General features: G+C 43.2%; 1 protein-coding gene across 1 annotated transcript in view; it reads right to left on the bottom strand.

Annotated features, from left to right (window-relative positions):
- LOC123856523 (disks large homolog 2) overlaps positions 1 to 26,067 on the bottom strand; it is an 812,179-nt gene that overhangs the window by 64,663 nt on the left and 721,449 nt on the right. The window contains exon 14 of the mRNA XM_064576814.1: positions 6,118 to 6,294. Within this exon, the coding sequence (XP_064432884.1) occupies positions 6,118 to 6,294 (177 nt within the window). The remainder of the gene's footprint in view (positions 1 to 6,117; positions 6,295 to 26,067) is intronic.

Raw genomic sequence — 26,067 nt, 5'->3', positions numbered from 1 at the left:
TAGCCCAGTGTCTGCTACATATTAAGAACTCCTAATTGACAATTCTAGTATACTCTTGGTATAGTGGAAAGCCATGTGGTCTTGCCATCAGAGAGACTTGGGGTCAGCCAGTGGTTGGTTGTGCATCCTCAGGCAAGTTACTTGACTTCCTGGACCGTCAGTTTCCCTTTGAGGCTTTTGTGAAGATGAAATGAAGTTGTGTATTTGAAAGCACTTGGCACTTACATGGTTGGTGCTACCATCAGATGGAATTCATCCCTCTATCTGCTGTCCTTTCACCACCCTTGACCCCTGCTATGGACTGAATGTGTTGGCCCTCATGAATGGGATTAGTGTCCTTATAAGAAGAGGCATGAGAAATGATCTCTCTTTCAGCCGTGTGAGGGTACAGCAAGAAAGCTCTCCATGAACCAGGAAGAGGGCCCTTCCAGTAAGGGAACCCAAATGACCAGTGCCTTGAATTTGGACTCTCTAGCCCTTCAGAACTCTGAGAGATGGATGTCTGTTGTTAAAACACCCAGTCTACGGTATTTTGTGATGACAGCCCAAGCTGACTAGGATAGTACCTTTATTTACAAAGAGCCCCCATTAACCTAATCACAGTGTGGCTGTGCCTTAGTCACATGTTTAGTCCCATAAGCATGTGATTCCAGTTGGGCTCCAGTGACCCAATGACAGTGCTTGGCACACAGACACTGCCAAAACAATGCTTGCTCATTTAAATTTTGTCAAGTCTTATTTTTGTAACTCGGGCAGGAAGGACTGAATATAAGTTGAGAGTATCAATTCCGTTGGGGTGTCTGGGTGGCTCAGTCGGTTAAGCATCCAGTTCCTTTTTTTTTTTTTTTAAGATTTTATTTATTTATTTTCAGAATGAGAGAGAGAGAGAGAGAGAGAATGAGCAGGGGGAGTAGAGGCAGGCAGAAGGAGAAGCAGGCTCCCCACTGAGCAGGGAGCCTGATGTGGGACTCTATCCCAGGACCCTGGGATCATGACCTGAGCTGAAGGCAGATGCTTAACTACTGAGCCACCCAGGCATCCCTAAACATCCAACTCTTGATTTTGGCTCAGGTCATGATCTCAGGGTTATGAGATGGAGCCCCATGTCAGGCTCCGTGCTGGGTGTGGAGCCTGCTTAAGATTCTTTCTCTCCCTCTCCTGCTGTCCCTCCCCCCCTCCCTCTTTCTCCCCCCTTAATTAAAAACAAGTAAAAGAAAAAAAAGAGTATCAATTCTGTAGCCTGGATTCAAATCATGGTTCTGCCACTTACTAGTTGGGCAATTTCAGGCAATTTAATTAACCCCTCTATGCCTCAACCTCCTGATTTGTAAAATGGGCATAATAATATAACATCTCTTAAAGGGTTGCAATGTGGTTCAAATGAGTTCATTGTAGGCCATTTGGATGTCTTCTTTGGAAAAATGTCTGTTCATGTCTTCTGTCCATTTCTTGATTGGATCATTTGTTCTTTGGGTATTGAGTTTAATAAGTTCTTTATAGATTTTGGATATTAGCCCTTTATCTGATATGTCATTTGCAAATACCTTCTCCCATTCTGTCAGTTGTCTTTTGGTTTTGTTGACTGTTTCTTTTGCTGTGCAAAAGCTTTTTATCTTAATGAAGTCCCAACAGTTCACAGACACATGAAAAAGTGCTCAACATCGCTCGGCATCAGGGAAATCCAAATCAAAACCTCAATGAGATACCACCTCACATCAGTCAGAAAGGCTAAAATTAACAAGTCAGGAAATGACAGATGTTGGTGGGGATACAGAGAAAGGTGAACCCTCCTACACTGTTGGTGGGAATGCAAGCTGGTGCAGCCACTCTGGAAAACAGTATGGAGGTTCCTCAAGAAGTTGAAAATAGAGCTACCATACGACCCAGCAATTGCACTACTGGGTATTTACCCCAAAGATACCAATGTAGTGATCCAAAGGGGTATGTGCACCCCGATGTTTATAACAGCAATGTCCATGATAGCCAAACTATGGAAAGAGCCAAGATGTCCATCGACAGATGAATGGATAAGGAAGATGTGGTATATATATATACAATGGAATATATGCAGCCATCAAAAGGAATGAAATCTTGCTATTTGCAACGACGTGGATGGAACTGGAGGGTATTATGCAGAGTGAAATAAGTCAATCAGAGAACGACATGTATCATATGATCTCATTGATATGAGGAATTCTTAATCTCAGGAAACAAACTGAGGGTTGCTGGAGTGGTGGGGGGTGGGAGGGATAGGGTGGTTGGGTGATAGACATTGGGGAGGGTATGTGCTATGGTGAGCGCTGTGAGTTGTGTAAGACTGTTGAATCACAGACCTGTACCTCTGAAACAAATAATACAGTATATGTTAAAGAAAAAAAAAAAGAAGAAGAAGATAGCAGGAAGGGAAAAATGAAGGGGGGGAAATCGGAGGGGGAGACGAACCATGAGAGACTATGGACTCTGAGAAACAAACTGAGGGTTCTAGAGGGGAGGGGGGTGGGGGGATGAGTTAGCCTGGTGATGGGTATTAAAGAGGGCGCGTACTGAGTGGAGCACTGGTTGTTATACGCAAACAATGAATCATGGAACACTACATCAAAAACTAATGATGTGGGACGCCTGGGTGACTCAGTCGGTTAAGCGTCTGCCTTTGGCTCGGGTCGTGATCCCAGGGTCATGGGATCGAGTCCTGCATCGGGCTCCCTGCTCTGCGGGGAGCCTGCTTCTCCCTCTGCCTCTGTCTCTCACAAATAAATAAATAAAATCTTAAAAAAAAAAAACTAATGATGTATGGTGATTAACATAACATAATAAAAAAGAAAAAAGAAAAAAAATAAATGAGTTCATTGTAAAGGGCTTAGAACAGCATCTAGCATGCTCTAGGAGTGTTTTGTTAAGTAAAATTTCTTCACCATCTTCAAAAAAAAGGAAGAGGATGGAAATAATTTTCATACTCTCCACCTTGATTTCATTGGGATGATTAAATGGAATCATCAATAGAGAAACATTTTTGTAAGGGGTCAAGTCATGCCCTGATGTTATCCATTATGAGAATTTCCCAGGCCAGCTCTACTAGCTGAACTGTACTCAGAAAAGGGGCTAGCAAGGAATTAAACACTGAAAAATTTAACCCCAGTCTAAAAGTAAATCATATTTGTACCAGCTCCCACTTATTCTGAGCTAGAGTTGTAAGATGCTAAATGTAGTGTAAAATGAGAAAGCCTTGCAATAAGAACTCTTTGTGGGGTAGGATTATAAATGATTTTTATTTCTTTTTTACACTTTTCAAAAATTTCCCACTTTCCTACAATGAAATGTGTTATTTTATAAACATATAAAGCAATAATAGCATTTTTTGAAAGGATTAATATTCTAAGGAGAAAAGTTGACAGAAACTCATTTATAGTCATAAACACACATACACACACAGAGGGGGAAGCTACTATAACATTCATGAGATAGAATGCAAATAAATATCAACATTAGAGTCACTAGACAAACTTCTTTTTCAGGCTAGCTGTAGTATGTTTGTTAAGATGGTTTTTATCCAAAATAGGAAAGATAGCCAACTTAAGAATGACCACCAGCAGGTGGAAAATTGCCTCAAGAGGAATAGCACTGAGAATGTTCCTTGGGGGGAAAGTGAGGTATAACTGAACAAATGAAGGGCTATTGACAAAGCTGGTTAGAATCACAGAACCTCTGGGTTGGAAAGGGCCTGAAAAATTGTATAGTTCAACTCTCTATTCAAAGCTCGAATCCCTTTTATTGTATTTCCTGACACCAGACCTTCTATTATCAGAATCACCCGGAGGGATTTACAAACACAGATTTCCAGGACCCACTCCAGATGGACTGAATTAGAATATTTGTGTGTGTGTGCATGCATGTGCATGCGCGTGCACACGTACATTCACACAAACACACATACACATGCATGCACACACAGAGGAGAGGGTCAGAGAGGGAGGGAGTGGGCACATCTAAGCTTTTATAATGTTCCCTTGCTATGAAAACCACTGTTCTGGTTTACTATCTTCCCATATAATCCATGCCATCTCTACACAGCTCCAACCAGTAAAAGAATTTCTTTAAAATGAGCTGAAATCAGGGTGCCTGGGTGGCTCAAGTCCGTTAAGCGTCTGCCTTCGGCTCAGGTCATGATCTCAGGGTCCTGGGATCGACCCCTGCATTGGGTTCCCTGCTCTGCAGGGAGCTTCCTTCTCCCTCTCCAACTCCCCCCCTGCTTGTGTTCCCCCTGTCGCTGTCTCTCTCTGTCAAATAAATAAATAAAATCTTAAAAAAAAAATGAGCTGAAATCTATTCCCCCATAGCTTCCTCCACTCCACTTCTATCCTTGGGGCCATATTCAATAAGATAGCTCTTTCTTCTACAGAGCAGCGGCTCAGACAGCTCTGATGAATTGAAGCAAACCAAAATGCACGTTGCCTTGACTCTTTTTTTTAAGTAAATGGAAATAGAAAAACAGAATATAAACTAGTGCTGAGAGTCACTGCTTTGAATATATACCCTTTGAGAAAACCCTACAAGCCATAGTACAAATTCACAATGTCCTCTCAAAGCAATGTGAGGCAACTATTGTGGAGCCCAGAGGTTTTTACATTTTTTGTATTTTTTATTAAAAGATTTTATTTATTTGTCAGAGAGAGAGAGAACGTACACAAGCAGGGGGAGCGACAGGCAGAGGGAGAAGCAGACTCCCCACCGAGCTGGGAGCCTGACACGGGGCTCGATCCCAGGACCCTGGGATCATGACCCGAGCTGAAGGCAGATGCTTAATGGACTGAGCCACCCAGGTGTCCCCGAGCCCAGAGGTTTAAAGAGACCCAGAGAACTGTGCGCTGGTGGGAGACCCACACAGGGGCACGGAGGGCAGGGAGGTTCTCTGTGGAGTTGCAGCGGCTTCTTCGTCACTCCTCCCCACTAACCATGAGGGAGCATCTGTGTGACAGTCAGCCTGCTGCCCTCTCCCCACATTCCTCCCCGGGCTGTGTGGCCCCATGCAGAGAAGGACGGGGGACCAGTCTTCTCTGGGGTGCCAATGCCCCAGAGTGATTCTTGGGTATAAGTGACATCTTCTTACTATAGTCTGTGCTAGCTCAGTTGCTGGATTGCAGCACCAGAGCGCTCAGCTTCACTGAGGACTCTTCACAGAGGTGTTTGGGGTGTTTGGACAGGAGAAAAGCCCTCTGAGAAACCTGTAGCTTGAGAAAAGTTGGTGACTGCCTTGAATAAACGTTATCCCTGACTTCAATTTCATAACCATATCTCTTTCCTGGGATACAGACAAATGTGTTTCATGGACAATATTTTGGTGCCAAAAAGAGGTTCATGGGAAGGAAAGTTCCTCCCTGGTCCTGAGGACTAGAAGCTGCTGGGGGCGCATGAGGGGGTTGGCTGTTCCAAAGTATATTCCCGCCTTTCGAAAGCAAAGTGGAAGATATGTTTAGAAGAGAAAGAGCATGGTAGTCTTCACTTAGGAAACACATATAGAACTAAGTATCTGATTGAGTGAAGGTGGGAGTTGTGGGGTGGCTGGGGAACAGGAGTAACTAAAACAGTAACAGTTATAAACCCAGTCTTTACCTCACCAGATGTTTGACAGCTCATATCCCAAGAATCTGAATTTGGAATGAAGGTTTTTAGTTTTTCTCCTGTCAGTATTTGAACGTAATACATAGGTAGGACCTTTGATTAGTAAATTGTAATTTATTGGGCTTTCACCTGACCGTTCTGTAAAGTTATCTAGTAAATGTGAACCTCTGGAATAACCTGGAGTGTGTAAGTCAGCATACATGCTAATAAGATGATCTTGAACATGTGGATGCTGGTAAATGTTTTAGGAAGGTGGTGTAAGCAGATCCCTTTTCTTTCTTTGTGCCTTATCACAGTCACCAGTTTTGGTAAAATCCTAATATGAGAAGAATGAGAATACTTAATTCATGTCACCTGTCACCACTGACAATTTCCCCGCTGACTGACTATCCCACTCAAATGGTTATTTTGTGAACAGTTTGCCATATCTTCATATTCCCTCATTTCCACCCCCTAGATCACTGAAAAGCAAACACTCTGAAATAGAAAAGGCATTTTTACCTCCGTTTGCTGGGGATGACCCCCATCTCCTCACTGTCCCCCTCCAGCGTGACTCTCCTGGCTTGCCACCACTCGTCATCAGAGGCGTTGATAACATGGAGAATATCTCCATATTTAAAACTAAGTCCTTGACTTGGCAGCCCACTGTCCTTGCTCTTGTCATAGTCAAACATGGCTCTGTAGAAATGACAAGAGAGAACATCGTTAGGAACCTCTGCAGCACAGATTTCGAATTCACCGTTTTGATTACCCACTTTTGCCCTGAGAATCCTTCATCCATTCAATACCAGCTTCCAGGAATGACTCCCAGGATTGCAGTCTACATTCCCACTACTGTGGTCACAAATCCACGTTAGTTCCTGCTTCTCCTTGGAGGCTGCAGGGGCAGCCTCCAGACCCCTAAAATGGGGGGTACTGCTTCTTTCCTTGGAGACCATCCTATGTGGCAAGGTGATAATGGGAGATGTGACAAAGGGAGTTTAGTACCTGAGATTTCTTTCCCTCCCACTACAATCAAATGTTAAAAGTCACTACAAGAAGGAAATCATGAAGAGAAGCATGGGCATCTTTCTGAATGAAGCATTTTGTGTTATGAACAAATCCTCTCAGATGTATCAGTCCATACAACTCTTTCTTTTGTAATGGGGAAACATGGTAACAACTTAAATGTCATCCCACTGGGGACTGTGAGACTTCCACTCCCTGGACTATTGGACCATTACTGAAGTTGAATGGTTGCAGTTCATTCACTATATTGTACACCTGAAACTAATATAACGCTGTATGTTAATTATACTGGAATTCAATCTTTTAAAAAAGAAAATGCTAATTAAAACCACAAAAACAAAAAAAATTAAAATAAATTGAATGGTGGCAGAGGTTAATTCAATGCCATGAATAAGCGCTCAAAATGCAATAATGAAAAAACATAATTACACCCATGTTTACATGTGTGTCTAGAGATAGATCAAGATTATATGAATAAGACAAATCTTTTTGCTTGCACAGAATGCTAAGCCTATCTCAGCATCGCACTCATCACTCTGAATTGTAATTCTTGCTCTATGTACCATGTTGTTCTCACTAAAGAACACATGCTGAGCCTTTGCTAAGACAAACGCACTGTAACCTGTATAAATTGGTGGGCTGAGGGAATTGCAAACAGAACTGGAATGATGACCAAGACCTTAGTAGCTAGGTGTTGCCTTAAGTAGCTGACAATTTGTGTCAAATCTTATATTGCCTGCCTCCTCCTGTCTCCCCGCATCACAAACCAACACCACACACATGCAGCGTACAATTTCTCAGGAGAAGCAGATTTTGCCACCTCCCTGCTTACTCCCCTTTGATTCCATCCTGACAATTTCCTTGGAGTGTAACCACTATGCAAGCAAAACTAGATAGATCTGGGGAACAGATTTTTTCTCAGATCACTGAGGACCAAGAATGGTTCTTTTCCTTTCTTCATTTTTTTTTCCCCTCATGAAAGAAATGTCACATCTGCTGTCATGGCAACCAAAAAGAGCTGAAGACAGCTTGTAGAGCTCTCAAATATTGTAGGAAAATTTGAATTACTTGTAACACAGCTCCTTCTTCCACTAACTCTGTCCCTAAGTCATGGAATTAGGGGAGAGCTTTTTGGTCAAAGCTCCCAGAATGACTCACTTCCACCTTGACTATCTGCATCTTCCCTACCAAAGATTTTGGCTAAGCTCCACCAGGCAACAGGGGGCTGAGAGAGGGCAGGGGCCCACTTCTGATGCCCTCACTTCTCTGGCTGGGTGCTGTGACGTAAATGAACTAGCACTCCGGAGCCACAGGTTTTTGTAATGCAAAATTAGTCCAGTAACTACATTCGCAGGGAGCTGTTGTGAGCATTAGTAAGACATATGAGGCTCCCAGCTCATGGCAGGTACACTGTAGCAGCTAGAGTATAGTGGTTAAGAATATGGGCTCCAGGGTCACACTGTTAGAGTCCTTTCTTGGTTCTACTATTTCTTTCCAGTCATATAGCTCATTATCCAGGCAAGCTACCTCACCTTTCTTAGGCCTCAGATTCCTCATACATACCAGCAATGATAACAGTACCCACATCAGGAAGTTACTGTATGGATGAAATGTGACATAAAGTAATACATGTAAGAATAAAGCATGCACAACAATGCCCGGCACATAGTGACAATCAACAAGTATGAACTGTCATTATCATCTCACCTTTCCCTTTCACTCATAAAAATCCTTTCTATAGATTCTACTCTGTGCAAAAAAGAGTTAACACAGCAAGCTTGAGATTGCTATTCTTAAAAAAACCTGCCCACAAGGATGGCTCTTGGCTGACATCTGGGAAATTGGATTTTGGGAAGGTTCTCACTATTTCCTATTAAGAATGGCTCACCATGCCTAAACTGTTTGTACAAACCACATTTAAATGGAACATTTGCTTTTCTTCTGTTAGTCTGGAATTGTGGTATGGGCCAGGCAGATGGTGACTACATGATCAGCCCCCAGCAAAAACCCTGGACCCTGAGTCTTTAATGAGCTTCCCCAGAAGACAAACTTTTACACCTGCTGGGACAATTTGTTGCTGGAGAGATTAGGCATGTCCCATGTGACTCCACTGGGAGAAGGCTCTTGGAAGCGTGTGCCCAGTTTCCTCTGGATTTTGTCCCCAAATCCTTTCCCTTTGCTGATTTTTGCTTTGTATCCTCTTGCTGTAATAACTCAGTCCTGAGTATGACTATGCTGAATCCTGTGAGCCCTCCTAGTGAATCATCGACCCTGGGGATTGTCTTGAGGTCTATAGATTGCATATCATTTTCACATACACTACCTCATTTGTGACTCAATACATTCCGATGAAGAAGGTATGATGGATATAGTATTATCCCCTTTTTATAGATGAGAGATAGACTAACCTCAGCATACAAGGGTCAGCAACCTCAGGCTGGAGCGTGGATCCTCTGATCTGGAGCCCTAGTGCAATGCTCTTCACTTTGTTCCCCACCAGAACCCCCCACCTCCATCCCCAAGTCAGAGGTGGTGACAAGGTGGCAAGGATGATGACCATGACAGCTACCACTACTTATGCTCATATTGGGTAGCTTGGCACTTTGTATCTGTTGTCTTATTTGACATCATAAGAACCTGAAGGTAAAAATTAGTATCCTCATTTTACAGATGAGGGAAGGAAGCTTAGGACATTAAGGCACCAGCCCCAGGTCACATGTACGCATTTGGTGGAGACTGCATCGGGAATATGGTCTGTCCGGCTCCAAAATCCACATTTTTGGACATTTCATCGTAAGCTGTTTCCCAGCCTGTTTGTCCTCTGGCCGTGCTCACAATTTAGCAGTACCAGGATCTCTTCACCTTCCTTCAAGGCTGACCACCCTCCCCTACCCCCTACCCCCAAATCCCCAAAGCTCCGTTACTGCTCAGTTCTTGTCTCAATGTTTTTTATCCTAAAAGTCTTTGAACCTGTGGTTTAGCACCAGGCTCCTTCTGGATGTAAAGTGTGGGGAGCAGAGGGAGAAAAGCCATCAGGAAATTGGCAGGTGGTTGCCAAGAAGGCAGGCTCTAGGGTCGGACTGCCTGGGTTTGCAACTTTTTAACCATGTGATCTTAAGCAAGTTACTTAGCTTCTCTGGATGTCAGGTTTCCATAATTGTAAAACCGGCCTATGGTAACACCACCTACTTCAAAGCATTGTGGAGAGGATTAAATGAAATAATATATGGAATGTACTGGGACACCAGCTTGACACAGGCTGGGCTCAATAAATGGCAGCTACTATTACTGTTATTGTTTTTCCGAAAAATGTGCTGGCCTTGAATCCGGGGATCTGGGTCCCCACTGTGCCACTTAGTAGGCATCTTGTGGACTGTGTATAAAGATATCTACAGTCCCACTCTATCTTCCGGGTCCAGTACAGCACTGGGCACAAACTAGATCCTCACTACAGGTCTGTGGAAATGTTTCAGATGAACTTTGAAAGCCCTGCTTCTCTCACGCCTGTGTCCCCATGTGTAAGGGAGGGGAGGAGACACTGTTCCTGGCGGTCCCCACCAGGCCAGACATTCAATCTACTGTGCTCCGTTCTATTCCCAAGAATCCCTGAGGGAAGGTGTCCCCCTCCTGCCTTCAGCAATAGGTGTCCCCACAGAAGGGGCTCAGCAACATGCGCCTCCCCAGCTCTATTTATCTCGGACAATCTGCCCCTCGAGGATTACACTGACTTCAGACTTGTCAGGTCCCTGAAAACAGGCAGCTGATACATTTCGGCAGCTTCTGACTCCTTTGGATATTAATGGATCTTCGTGTCTGGGAGAAATGCTACAGTGCCCCATCACCTAATTTAAAAAGCGATAAGCTGTTTTTAATTTGCTTTATGTGCTAATTCATCACAGCAACTTTTATAAAATGCCATTAAGACTCACACTTTCCACCTAGGGTGCTTTTAACAAGTCCATTAGACAAGTAGAATTAGAGAGGAATAATGCAACTTCTCTCCCATCCCTCCCGGCCCTCTTGCATTTCACCATGTGGTGGCCCTTTGCCAACTGGGGATATCTAGGAAGGGGAGTGAAGCAGCTGCTTATCCTCGTGGCTGTGCAACATGATGGGGTGACACCTGAGCACCTGATGGAAATTGTGCTTAAGTGCCCCCACAATGTGCTAAAGACTTTATATTTATCATCTCACTCAATGTACTGGGCAGGCAAGGCAGCATGTGGGTTATATGCCAAGCTTTGGAGAGAGAAGAGACCTGGGTTTACATCCCAACTCTGCTATTCCTAGTTGTGAATTTGGGGCATGTTACCTAACTTCCTCGATGATCTCTTCAGCATAGATGGCCATTCTCTCAACTACAAAATGCAGAGAATGATGGCATTAACTCAAAAGATTGTTACAAAGATCCCACCATAGGGTGAAGCATGTGAAATGCCCAACACCCACAGAGAAGGAGTTCCATTTTGTTATTATTTCTGATAACACTCTTGCCATGTCAGCGTTTTTAATCTCATAAAGGAAATGAGACCCAAAGTGCTGAAATGAAAAAAAGCTAATAAGTAACAGAACCAGGATTCAGATGTAGATAGATATGTCAGAATCAAAAGCCCATGCTCCTGGCAGTAGAATTAAGCTTGCAACTCCTGGCAAGAAACGTTGTGCTTAGACCTCACTACCAGAGATTTCATGATTTGGTGATCACATTTATAATGACACCATGGACTAGATGTCAGGAGAGAGGCATGAGTAGTTTATAGAGGGCACATTCAGTTCTCACAACTGCCCCCACAAGGCATGGATTAGCCTTGTGTTGTAGATAAGGAAATACAGATTTGCATAACTTAAGTAATATGTCTGGTGTCACACCAGCTATCATGTGAGAGGGCAGGACTGAATGCAAGACCTGTCTGCCTCCAAGGCCTGTGGACTTGCTTCACCATCCCATCCACTGTCTTTGCAAGCAACCCTCTCCAATCAAAACCACCTACATTTTCTACTGGGCTTAGAGTGCAGTAATATTCAATAATCATGGACCGTAATAGCACGCATGGTTGGTCAGAGGGTCGAGTTCTGGATTAACCACTTTAAGGCTGGTATAGCAGAGAATCACAAGGGTAAAGAGAACCCCTGAGACTGTGCCACTAAGTACTGAAAAAATTACTTGATGTGTCTCATGGTCATTGAAGATATGGTAGGGAAAATAATACCCTAACCCCTTCTCCTCAAGGATGTCTACACCTTAATCCCCAGAAACTAAGAATATGTTACCTTCTATGGCAAAAGGGATTTGCAGATGTGATTGAAGTTAGAGGTCTTAATATGGGGAGAGTACACTTGACTCTCTGGGGGGGCCCAATCCAATCACATGAGTCCTTAAAAGTGGAAGAGAAGGCAGAAGAATAGGTCAGAGAGATGTGACATGAGAGGTACATGGCGGCCATTGCTGGATTTGAAGATGGAGGAAGATAATTTGGCATAGAAGCAATGGCAAACTAACAGAGGACAAGAAAGGATGATTTCATAGACGGCAGGAAGAAGGCAAAGGCCACCCATTTGATGACCCTGCCAAAGATTCTGTGGAATAAAAACAACTACTGAGCAACAATAATAATAGCCTACTGAGTGCCTATTATTGGCCGGCCATGTGCAAAGTACCTTTGTGTTACATAATTCCATCTTATTGAGTCCATGTAAACAGTGTGACATGTAAGTATGATATTCCTACTTTGCAGATAAAAAATTCAAGGCTTTAATCTCTTATACTTTATCCAATTCTCACAGAAACCCTATGAGATAATTATTTGTTCCTATGTTCAGATAAGGAAACTGAGGCACAGAAGAAGCAGACTTTTCCTTCTCTGAAGATGTAAAGCACTCTGCTTGCACCTTTCTTGGGAAGACTACAATGTCCAGTTTTGAATGGGAGTGTCTCACCTCCTCTACTGGATTAGAAGTTACTGAAGGTCAGGGGCTCCCAGGTCTAGTCTCTGCACAGTCCTTGCAGATGTATTATAAATGAACAAATCAACCATCAGCTTACTCCCTTCTATGCAGTGAACTTATTTGGGCTGGAGAAGCCTTTGTTTCCATGACAACTTTAACCCATGAAGCAGAGTGCTTTGACTCAATTTCCTTCCTTCCAGAAGCTGAGGTTTCTGCTTGATTAGAGGTTCTCACCTCTCTATGCAGCAGGAGAAAGAAGAGCAGCAGAAGATAAAGTCTGCTCTCTACTCCATGCCACTGTTCCACTGCTAAGGTACACAGCTGAGGATTGTACAAAAAGTGTAGATGCTGGAGTGAAGAGACACATTCAAGTGAGTTCACCTCTTTCTACCTGAGCGTCAGTGAGATTGGTCCACAACCAATCTGAGCCTCAGTTTATCAATGAATAGGCTTAATCATTCCCAGGTCTCAGCACATTTGGAGAGATTTAATGAGATGACATAGGAAAAGCCTTTAGCACACTAACTGCCAACCAATAGTTGCTTTACTTTACCTCTTCCCTACACTAGGAAGAGCGAATCATTTCTGTAAGTATCAGCAGGAGATTATAATACGGTGTTTTTTAAAACATAACATAAAAATACACATACAGTTAACTTTCTCAAAACATTTTCCCGCCAGGGGGATGTGGGAAAGGGATCTGCACTAGGAGCAGAGAGATCTGAAATTTAGGTGCTATTATTTTAAAAATCAGCCATTTCCAATAGTTTTTCCTTCTTTTTTTTTTTTTTTTGGTTTTATTTATTTATTTGACAGAGAGACACAGGGAGAGAGAGAACACAAGCAGGGGGAGTGGGAGAGAGAGAAGTAGGCTTCCTGCAGAGCAGGGAGCCCGATGTGGGGCTCGATCCCAGGACCCTGGGATCATGACCTGAGTCAAAGGCAGACGCTTAATGACTGAGCCACCCAAGGCACCCCTAGATTTTCCTACTTAAAAGCATTCATTCGCCCCCCTCATGAATCTAACAAATAAGTGTTTCAAAAACAGAGATGGCACCCTGGAAGTAGAGAGAAGCTTGGATGGATTTAGGAGAGCAGGGCTCTGGTTCTGGCTTCAACGAAATCTCACCGTGTGATCTCGAGTAAGTTACTTCACCTCTTTGGGCTTCAGCTCCTATGTAATCAACAGGCCCAAAGCACTTTCTCTAAGGCATGTTTCAGCTGTCATGTTTTATGCCTCTGTCTTGCAAGGCACTGTGGGGAAATCAGGTTAACTTTCCATATGGCTGATAGGATGTGTGTCTCCTAGGATTGTGTTTGCCTTGTGAAAATTGCTCTGCTCTGTGCCATCTCCTCTATCAATCCTGGACTTCTTTTCTCCTTCCTCCACCCTCACTGGGAGTTAAAGGCCCCTCTCATAGGCTCTTATATCACATTGTACTGTGATTTCTAATCTTTGCAAATTCTAGTTTGTATATGCCTGGTGGACAGGGGAGGTTCATATCCCCAGGGCCTACCACATAGCAGATGTCCAATCAAAGTTATTTTCTGTTATTACACTGTTGCCTATACTTCTCATAGGGCAGTCCTTGGAATCCAGTTGTGTACATTCTTTCTTAGGAAGGCACGGACAACTGGAAACAATAGGAAAGCCTGAGCAGCATCCAGCACCAGCTTCCCTGCCTTTCTTAGGAGATGATGAAGATCCATGCAATGCTCCGGTCTCTCAAGTCAGAATGCATTCATCTTAAGGTAGAAGGAAACACATAGCTCTGTACTGATTACTTTGCATGTCTTCTCGAGGAATCATACATATGCCTGTCGACCAGTCATCATATCCAGGCTGATAGAGGTCTGGCGTGGCCACTCAGTTCCCCATCTATTTCAATAATGAATTGTCCTTAGTGAAAAGGGTGGCAGAATCCACCCACGAATCAGTGTTAGTGGATAAGAACACATTAGCCTCTGTCAAACAGACCAAGATGCTGTTTCTCCATGATTCCTGAGCACACAGTAGGCCTTACAGTGTGCAGGCACTGCTCTAGGTATTTATTATCTGTGATTAAAGAGATTCTACTCCTTGAAGTGCAGGCATTGTTTCCAGCTGATAGAAGGTTAAATGCACTGTGTGCCATGGACTCTGGTATCACATGGGTTATGCCATTTTGTCATTAATAACCTTATAAGGCAGGTTTGTGCTCTGTAAAGACATACTTCTTGTCATGCCAGACTGTTTCCTTCTATGTCTGGAGGATACTCAGAAACTGTCAATTTCTACTGTACCCAAGGAATCAGGCAGTCACTGTCATGACTAAAGATGGAACTAATTAGGCACCAACCAGAGGTCCTCACAGCCTGGGCCTCTCCGCAGCTGTGGCATTTGATGATAATCAGGGAAGAAGCATTACTTCCAGGGACAACAACCCTGTCTCTTAGTCTCTCCTGAGTCACCAGTGCTCTCCGTCCCTTAGGGACACAATGTGAGCAGACTTCCTGTGTCTGGAGGCCTGTGTGTTGATCATTTCAGACAAGGCATCGTCAGAGTCTCCAGGGATGGGGCCCACTCCAGCCTGCTTTCTCTCTCAGGGTGTCCAAGCAATCTGTCAGGGTGATTTACACGGCTCTGCCGACTGACAGGACCTCATCGGAGGGAAGCAGAGGCAAATCTGAACCTGCCCAAAAGCAGGGCTCGACAGACCACAGCAAATGGTACTTCAGACTTCAGGGTTGGGTGAGGCTATAAAAATTAATCATCTTAAAATCATTGTCTTTCCCCCCAAATGCCATCAGCTGGCGACGCAGAGATTGAAATATGGGAAAGGGAACATGGCCAGGATGAATAGCCCAGGCTTTAGTACAGTTCTAAAAGCTTTTATGTGCTGGCTTTGTTTATCAGGCAATCAAAATACATTAATCAAGATATTTCAGAAAGGCTGACATAGCCCTGACTGCAGCCTTTTATTTCTGATCCAAGCTGAAAATGGATATCAAGCTCTGGTATTCATGGCTTAGGTCTTATTGCCACAAATTAGTAAGCTTGCTGTAAGAGACAAAGAAGAAATATATATTTTTTTCCTTTTTTTAAGAGGGAGAGAGAGCAAGTAGGAGGGAGGGAGAGGGAGAGAGAGAAACCCAAGCAGGTTCCATGCCCAGTGCAGAGTCTGATGTGGGGTCTGATCTCAAGACCCTGAGATCATGACCTGAGCCAAAAATCAAGAGTCAGACACTTACAAACTGAGCCCCCCAGGTACCCCTAGAAATACCCTGATACAGAATTTAATTATTGCTGATACACAATTATCATTTAAACATTTAAATTTTTCTAGAGAAGACACATGTAAAGACCATGAGACATGGACATCAGATAGTCCTGGGTTCAAATAGCACCTCTGCCATTCAAAGCAGCTATGTGATTTTCATCTCTGTCCCTGGGTCTCCAAAGATGCAAAATGAGAGGCAAGATCCCTGCCCAACAGAGCCCTTATGTGAATTATACATACAAGACATTTTAGAACCCAATCGGTGCTCAATATTTGTTAACTGAGTGTAAAATCCAAATTTCTTCCCTGTAAATTCCACTGTTAAGTATCTACTGACTGACAGGTGGGATCAGCTGGTATGTTGCCTGGCTTAGAAGAGATGCTGGAGAAAGTTCATTTCTCTCACGAGCATATGGAAAAGGGGAGAAAGACATCCAAGAACGTTTGATATGACTACCCCAAATCCTCAGTGGTAGTTCATCAGGGTTGGTGATGAAATTCACATGTCACAACACCGGAAGGTTGGGCTATCACTTCAGCTCCCCCCCGATACTGAGCTTGCTTTTCTGCTTATGAGTTTTCAGAAAACTGGATGGGAGCAACAGGCCTGGATTGAGGCAATGGAAGATATGGAATTAGGGAAAACTTCCCCTCAAAATCTCACCTATGTCCATCAATGCTCCCCTTATCACTTTTTGAATGAGGACAGATAGAAGATGGTTCCTTTCTCACCCAGGTAAAAACATTGAGTTCAGGATGTAACTTCCACATATGGATATGAGGTAATAGTCATTTAATGGAATATTATTTACAGAGTGGCTTCTATGTGCCAATCACTGAGGACTCAGCAGTGAACAGGAGGCTTGCTTCCTGTTCTCATGGAGCTTAATGTTGGGTTGAGAATAGAGCTAAGGGTATATTCATTCAGCTACTCACATTCATTCACCCATCCAGCAAATACTTATCAAGCATGTACCAATGATGATTCTAGGAGCTCAGGGTCTATCGATGAATGCAGACAGACAAAAATTCCTGCCTTCATGGAACTTACATCCTAGCGAGAGGACATGGCAATAAGTACACAGAATAATAGGAGTTGATACTTGCTATGGAAAAGTGAAAAATAGAGCAGAGTAAGGGGTATCAGGATTTTTAGATGGGTAGAGCTGTGGTAGGGCAAAGGTTGCATTTTTGAGGGGGGGTGTGGTCAAGGTAGGACTTGCTGAGAGAAAGGTGGGGCAAGGCTTGAAGGAGGTGAGTTATTTTGAAGACATCTGAGGACAGTGTTCTAAGAAGGGGGAACAGCCAGTGCAAAGGACCCAAATATAGTTAAAACTGAGTGCAGTCCATGCTATCATAGGAATTAATATGGGGGGCTACAGGATCACAGAACAGGAATCCCATCAGGTGCTCAGAAAGGAGATGATGAATGAACAGTTCTCCTAGATCTACTAGCTGAGAGGTGATAGTGGTTGTTCACCTGCCTACTCCAACCAACTGAACAGGTGTGTCCTTCACGCATTCTCCTAGGGGAACCTCATCTCTAACAGTAGTCATCTCACATCTTGAAGACTCAGCCTCTCCTGCATCCTGCCGCTCCTTGGAAGCAGGCACGTGAGCTGGGCCATGGAACACCTTTCCTCCTCTCAGACACTCTACCACAGCTCACACCTTGCAGAGGAATTTTTCAGCCAAGAATTTCTCTCTCTCTTTTTTTTTTTCAGAGTGATTCCTTTATTTTTTTTTATTATGTTATGTTAATTACCATACATTACATCATTTTTTTGATGTAGTGTTCCATGATTCACTGTTTGCGTATAACACCCAGTGCTCCATTCAATATGTGCCCTCTTCAATACCCATCACCAGGCTAACCCATCCCCCCACCCCCTCTCTCTAGAATTTTTCTTAACATTATTTAAAAAGTCAAAGCACTGACTAGATAGAAAGAAACAAGCATTCTGTAAACTTGCAATCCATTCTATGAAACTCAGAACTTTCTCTGGAACCCCTCCCTGAGCCTATCCAGACAGGGCTATCTATTCCCTTCTTCCAGCCGGGTTGCTACCTTGTCCACAGTCTTGTTCTTGCATTCAGCAGGCTACGTTTTAGCTGACTTGCCTCTGGGTCTGTTTTCCCTTCCAGATGGCCCAGTTCTGGAGGGTTAGGACAGGGTCTCATTGATCTGTGTGTCTCTCGAACAGAGCCCAGAGTGGGAGGCGATTGCGACACAAGGCTAAATTGAATTGAACTGAATTCAGAACCCAAGCTGTGTGACCTTGGGAACATTACTTCAACTCTTTAGGTTTCTTTCTGTTACCTCATCTGTAAAATGGGATTAAAAATACTATATTTTAGGGGCACCTGGGTGGCTCAGTCGTTAAGCGTCTGCCTTCGGCTCAGGTCATGATCCCAGGGTCCTGGGATCGAGCTCTGCATCGGGCTCTCTGCTCGGCCGGGAGCCTGCTTCTCCCTCTCCCACTCCCCCTGCTTGTGTTCCCTCTCTAGCTGTCTCTCTCTCTCTGTCAAATAAATAAAATAAAATCTTTAAAAAAAATACTATATTTTATCAATTTTAAGATGCACCTTTTTTTCATTCCCATCTCTACAGTTAGGATGTATCTCTCTCTCTCTTTTTTTTTTTTAAGATTTTATTTATTTGAGAGAGAGAGAGAGTGAGCACAAGCAGGAAACAGGGGGAGTGGGAGAGGGAGAAGCAGGCTTCCCGCTGAGCAGGGAGCCCGATGCAGGGTTCGATCCCAGGACTCTGGGATCATGACCTGAGCCAAAGGCAGATGCTTAATGACTGAGCCACCCAGGCACCCCAGGATGTATCTTTTTTTTTTTTTTTAAGCATTTTAAAGAAAGATTTTGTTTATTTATTTTCGAGAGAGAGAGAGCAAGCAGGGGAGGGGCAGAGGGAGAGAGAATCTGAAGCAGACTGTGTTCAGTGTGGAGTCCGATGCAGGGCTCGATCCCATGACTGGGGAGATCATGACTTGAGCTGAAACAAACAGTCAGACGGTTAACCGACTGAGCCACCCAGGCACCCTTACTGTTAGGATGTATCTTACCATCAGTGCCATCTCATAATTTAATTGATGCATTTCTCCTTTCTTGGTGACATGTGGAGTCATCTTACAATCAATGACAACCTCGATTCACTGAAAAATGTAGAAACCATCTGTTGTGAAGATTAATGAATTATGGATCAAAAGCCCTCAGATGAGGGGATCCTGGGTAGAGAAGTTGGTTCAGGGCCCAACTCTTGGTTTCTGCTCAGGTCGTGATCTCAGGGTCCTGAGATCAAGCCCTGCGTTGGGGGGGGGGTCTGTGCTCAGCAGGGAGTCTGCTTGAGATTCTCCCTCTCCCTCTGCCCTTCACCCCACCATGTGCTCTCTTTCTGTCTCAAATAAATAAATAAATCTTAAAAAAAAATCCCTCAGATCATAAACTGCTTTTGTTATACATTGTGGATCACCCCATCTTCCACTCTTCTCTCTGTACACATTTTTTTTTTAAATCAAACCCCTGCAGTATTCTCTACTTGGTCAGTGACTGTTGAAAAAATGCTGAGGGGCCAAATGCTGGGCTGTAGCCTGACTTGATCAGAAAGAGTCTGTTCCGCAATTGCGCTTAGTTGAATGAAATGTCTGTCGGAAATGTCCCAGCTTTTGCTAATAGTTTAGGAATTTAGGGAAAGAAAACAGAACTAACGATAGCCAGAATATTAGTGTTTATACTTTAAGAATTTATGGTTTCTGTAAATATTAGTAGCATTTTATTCCAAGAGTATAATCGTTTAAGTTTAGTGCTGATGTTTTCAAGCTGGGGCATTTTCCATACACCGAGTGTAAGTCATCCACTCATTCACTCATAATCTATTGAGCACCTACTACGCACCAGGCAACAGGACAATGGAGTGTTGGTCAGACCTGAGAGATGTCCTGGCTCTGCCATTTACTTGGCCTGTGTCTGTAGGCAAGGTTTAAATTCTGTTGCTTATTATGTAAATGAAAGACTAATTCCTACCTGCCATGAACTGAACGGTTGTGTCCCCACAAAATTCCCATGTTGAAACCATTTTAACTATCCAATGTGGGGCCTCTGCGAGGTAACTGGGATTGGATGTGGTCATGAGGGTGGATGAGTGCCCTTAAAGATCATAAGAGAGCATGGTTTTCTCTCTCTGCCATGAGAGGGGACAGTGAGAAACTGGTAGTCTGCGAGCTGGAAGGGGGCCCACGCCAGGGCCCCAACTGAATCTCAGACATCTAGCCTCCAGAACCGTGAGAACCGATTTTGGGTGTTTATCAGGCACCCAGTCCATCGTTGTAGCAGCTTGAACTAAGATCTGCCTAAAAGACATTGTTGGGATCAAATGAGGTAGCATGTGAAACTCCCGCAGCATGGTGCCTGGTGCATAGATACTTGGAAAGCTGCAAGAATCGTTATGTCCTGGCACAGAAAACTCTGTTACAACTCAACTTTTACAGGGTTCGGGAATGATGTAATTCCAGTTTGCATTTATATTAATATCGATCTATCTGTTTAACATTTATCTGGCTCTTACTAAATGGCAGACCTGGTGCTAGTGGTTCTCTTGGCAGTAAATGCGAGGGGAGCTTGGTGTAGAGACGTTTCGCGTGGGCTGGAGTGACTGGGTAACGGGCCTTGCTCTCCTTACTGCTGCTGTCATTCCATTTGGTAAAGTGATCAGAGAGTCCTGTGGGACTGCTCTAAGACAGCCAATACACATAAATTTTAAGTGCCTGATACCATGCATTCATTCTTTTAGTCACAGTTAACGAATGCCTATTGTGTGCCAATGCTAGGTATTATGCTAGGTATTGGGATTATAGCAGTGAAATAAGAAAACCAAGGCTACTTTTGGAATTTAGAGGAAAGATAAATATAGAAGAAATAGTTACCAGTATGACACATCTTAAAAAGCAGATGGGAAGAGAACCCATGAGAGTATACAGTGGAGAGAAATGGAATGTACTGTGGGCAGAATGGGTTGGGGAGGCTTCCAGAAGGAGGTGTTGTCTAATCTAAGACCTGCAAGATGAACAGATATAGTCAGAGGAAATACACATGCAGAGGCTCTTAAGGAGGAAATAGCAGGCAGTGAATCTGAAGGAAGACCAATGTCTTGGATGGCCCAAGATGAGAGGCCAGGTCCTGGAGGGCCTGCAGGCTTATGAAGCACACTTTCTCCTTCTCATGGCAATGGGAGGCCATTAGAGGATTTTAAACAGGATAGTGAGATGATCAGATTTGCATTGAAAACAACTTTCGGGATATAAAGTGGAAAGTGGACTGGGCAAGAGCCAATGCTGAGACCCCAGGTAGTTGGCTGAGGTAGTGATCCTAATGATTATGACATGGTGGCAGTGGGACAGACAGAAGTTCCAGATATTTACTTTAGCCAGTGTCTCTCTCACCATAATCTTAAGCAATGCTTAAAAGTTTTATTACCAGAACCTTTTTTTTTTCTTTAAAGGAAAGCTTCTAACAACATAACAAATATCTGACTAACAACAGAGAGGGAAACCAGAAGTTTTGGCCTCTTCCACTCCAACTGTGCAGTAGCCCAAAGGTCCCTAAGAAGAACCCTGAGGCTCCTTAAATCAGAGCATGAGAATCTTCAATCTAGTACATTAGTTCCCAAGCACTTTAAAATGAAGAAACCTTTCTCTTATTGATGTCATGACACCCCCACTCCCATCTCCAATTCCCGCAGGTGTCCACTTGCTTTCAAAATAAAAGCTTGAAAGAGATTTTTCTTGGAGCATTTTGGGAGAATTTAGCAAAGCCTCTTTGAGATAACTAGAGCTGTGCCAGCTCCAGTGTTTTGAACTCTAATTACAGAACTCTACAGGATGGAATTGTGATTAGTTCTTTCAAAGACTAAATAGCACCACTCAACAGAAATCATTTCTACAGATATTTATTGCATATGTTTTGAGGAGTAGACTCCTTTCTGTCCTTAGAGGTTGTTCATACTGACAAGCAGGAGAAAGTTCCTTAGAAGAAGGGAAATTTTCTGGTTAGAATGTCAGCACATTCATAAAGAACAAGAGAAAACTCCCAGGAGGAAGAAAACAGCCCACCCAGTGAAGTATGTATATGGACTGAGAGCACTTTGACGGGTGGAGAAACATTTCTTTTAATGAGAGGAGGAAAGAATGAGAACTTGCTGCTTGATACCATTTTTGCATGTTAGCCATAGCTGGGGTTTGGTAAAGAAGCAAGTGGGAACCCAACTTGAAGTTGACCAATCAGACTTGATAGAAGTGTATAATTTGGGCAGGAAAGGAGAGGAACTTGGCCAGGATACTTATTCCTAGACCAGTGAGCATTCAGTGGAAGGTCAGCTGGGATGATGCTGGGGAAGTTGTTGGATGAGGAACTAGGTGTGAGAAGCATTCAGGCTGTCAGACTGACTGCTGGATAGTGGCCCTTAGAGCCAGCAAGGTCCACAGCTCTAATTACCAGCCCATAAGTGAAGCCATGAATTGCCCTTTCCCTTGCCATAGTCCCATTTTCAGTGGTCGTAACATTGTCTGGGCACCACCTTGGAAATGCCCCCACTCCTTCATTTGTTCTCCATCTACTCTCTCTTCTCATCTGGGTCCCGTTATTTATTAACATGCTTCTTCAATGTGCCAAATACTGTGCTCAGTGCTGAAGATAAAAGATGAGTGGGATACTATCTCTGCCCTCACACAAATATGTGAGTCTAGTAGGTGAGACAATATTGTAAGCAAATCAATTATATTTAGTTTATTAAATGCAACAGTAGAAGCACTGCACCCTGTAGAGGAAACCAAGGGCTGCCCACTCTAAATGGTGTGACAGTCTCCTGCGGTCACCCACTTCTATTGGATTGGCTAGATCTCGTGCTCTGCAAGATCATAAGCAGCTTCTGATAGTTGCCAGGGGTTAAGCCACAGAGCCAAAGGGAAAGGTTTTGTAACCCAAGTTTTGGGCAATAACTTTTATAGCTGGAATTTCCTCTGTCTCTAGGAACTTTCTATTACCTCTAATTTCAGCAGGGTTGGTTATCTGATACAAGCTCCAGAGAAATATTAGTCCTCTAGGCTCTGCATCATGGCCATACATTTGGCAGGTGTACTTCTTGTCTTTAATCAAAGGTTAGAAATGATAAATAAAACCTGCGAACCGGCTTATGTTGCTCATAGGTATTTCATCATTGAGTTTTAGGCATAACAGCAAATGGCAGTGGAATAATTAGGTAAGATGAATGTTTGATTCCCATCAAATTTGCCAAAAGAAAGCAGGTATTAGATTTTGGAAAAATGCCCTGCAGACTGGTAATTTGGGGTAGTGGGGAGCAGGCTTTCCTGTTTTACAGACGGGTGAACATCCTAAGGGAACCAACTTGTGAAGTTAATCAGAGTAGACTGTTTGGCAAGGAAGAGGCTCATTGCCTAGGACAGATTTAGATCAATTCTGGCAGGAAGAAATATCCACAAGGGGCTGTTTTCAATTTCATTTAATCAGTTAGAGAAGACGGAGTTACCAACATCAAGTGGGGTGGATATGGAATCTATAAAATATGGGAGAGAAATGTATTTGAGTGAAGTAATTTGTTTGATAATCCACAGAGATGTGGGCTTTTATAATTTCATGGTAAAGTCACAAAGTTCATGATTTCTCTGAATCGGCTCAATGGTAGTCTCTCACTACCAAGTTTCTCGCTGGGATTTATGATGTTCCTTTGCTCTCTCTCTCCCTTTGTTGTGTTCAAAGTGATACATTTAATAAATAACTCTTTTGGTGGCTTTAAATAGTTTTCAGTAATGTTATTTTGATGAAACTGTTAGAAGTTTTTTTTTAATTTTTAATTTTTTCTCTTCTGTCAGTCTTTTTTGACATACAACATAAAAATACCCGTCATATATTTTTGCCCCAGGTAAAGATGCCTTAGTCTATTGCCTGATAGTAAGGGGTTCAAGAGGAGGAGGAAGGGGCACCTGGGTGGCTCAGTCGTTAAGCGGCTGCCTTCGGCTCAGGTCATGATCCCAGGGTCCTGGGATCGAGCCCCACATCGGGCTCCCTGCTCAATGGGAAGCCTGCTTCTCCTTCTCCCGCTCCCCCTGCTTGTGTTCCCTTTCTTGCTGTGTCTTTCTCTGTCAAATAAATAAATAAAATCTTTAAAAAAAAAAAAAAGAGGAGGAGGAAATGAGAAAGGAAAGTAACAATTCTTGAGCACCTGCCATGTTAGCCACCAGAGTGGGCACACTTCATATGTTGGCAGTGAATAGTAAGAGCACTGTGATTTTGTTATCAATCTCTCCATTTTACAAATTAAAAAAAGTTAAGTTTACAGATACTGACCATGGTTACCTCCCAGGTAAATGGCAGGGTTAGGAACTGAACCGGACCCTGTCTCTGGTTGCCCGCGCCCTATCCCCTGTGTTCTGTCTGCAGCTTTCCTCCCACAGACCTGCAGATCCAAGCACTGGCAGCCATTTGTGTGCTGCTGATGAAGGGTAATTTTGGTTTTCCTCAAAGATCGTAAGCCCTATTATTTGTACTGTAGCTCAGCAGTAAGGGTTTCCTGGACGGTCAGGTCCATTTGTTAATTACTATTTTCAAGAATAATACACTTGGGATGCCTGGGTGGCTCAGTCGTTAAGCGTCTGCCTTCGGCTCAGGTCATGATCCCAGGGTTCTGGAATCGAGCCCCGCATCGGGCTCTCTGCTCAGCGGGGAGCCTACTTCTCCTTCTCCCTCTGCCTGCCGCTCTGCCTACTTGTGCTCTCTCTCTTTCTATCAAATAAATAAATAAAGTCTTAAAAAAAAAAAGAAATCAAGTTTAAACTAACATGGACCAAATCTGTACAGCAAACTCTTGTTCTTCACATTTCATTTCCTATGTATCTTACTAATCTGCATTTGGTTTGTGGGATCCTGCTAGTAGGTCTCTCCCTCCACATGGGGAATTGGCAGTAACATTTCCCCCCGACCCCAATTCCTTACTACTGGGTTTAACTTTGAAACTTTTAAATGAAAAGTTTGTTGATCATCTCCTTAGTTAAGCTGTGAGAAGTCCTTTAAATAAAATCAAAAGGATTTTAGGATGTTTGTGATGGAGTTTCTTTTTTTTTAAGGATTTTTAAAAATTTTATTATGTTAATTACTGTACATACATCATTAGTTTTTGATGTAGTGTTCCATGATTCATTGTTCGCGTATAACACCAAGTGCTCCATTCAATACTTGCCCTCTTTAATACCCATCACCAGGTTAACTCATCCCCCCACCCCCCTCCCCTCTAGAACCCTCAGTTTGTTTCTCAGAGTCCATAGTCTCTCATGGTCCGTCTCCTCCTCCGATTCCCCCCCTTCATTTTTCCCTTCCTATCTTTTTTTTTTTTTTAACATATAATGTATTATTTGTTTCAGAGGCACAGGTCTGTGATTCAACAGTCTTACACAATTCACAGCGCTCACCATAGCACATACCCTCCCCAATGTCTATCACCCAGCCACCCCATCCCTCCCACCCCCTACCACTCCAGCAACCCTCAGTTTGTTTCCTGAGATTAAGAATTCCTTATATGTGATGGAGTTTCTTAATAAAGAAAACCACTTAGTGTTAACAAGGCTGTAGGTGAGGATTTTGAAAGTTCTTGCTTCATCTTATCTGCTCTATATATTCTAAGAATTGCAGAAGAAATTGTAAAATACTACCTTTGGTAAAACCTGACGAGTGCACTGGGGAATAACAATTATACTAAGAGTTACTTTTATTTAGCAACTATTATATGATGGGCTCTCTGCTAAGCAGTTCATAGCCATTATTTCAAGTTCTCACAAGAACCCTACAAGGAGGTGGTTTTTTATTATTATCATTGTTTTATAAAAGAGGAAATTAAAATCTAGAGAGATTGTTCAGCTTAGTCAAGATTCATCTGATCACAAATGAAAGCTTATCTATATTATAGAGTCACTGGAAGGATTAAATGAGATTGTTTACCAAGTGCTTGGCACAGTGCAAAGCTGCTATTTAAATTAATACTCCTCTTATCTCGGTCCCCCTTTCAATATTACTCCCAAGCATTTTATCATCTCCTTAGCATTTGGGTTCTTGAAATACTGTCTGAGAGAAAACTGACAGTGACATGATTCACTGTTTTGACTTAATTTATCAAACAGCAGATAATTGGTCTGTTGGCCAGAATTTGTTGATTGCTCACCATGGA

This window comes from Mirounga angustirostris, unplaced genomic scaffold (genome assembly GCF_029215605.1).
Source record: "Mirounga angustirostris isolate CCGP_5_RB_7025 unplaced genomic scaffold, mMirAng1.0.hap1 SCAF_13, whole genome shotgun sequence".
NCBI lineage: Eukaryota > Metazoa > Chordata > Mammalia > Carnivora > Phocidae > Mirounga > Mirounga angustirostris.
The sequence above is the reverse complement of the archived record's forward strand: the minus strand, read 5'-3'. Positions and strand labels throughout refer to the sequence as shown.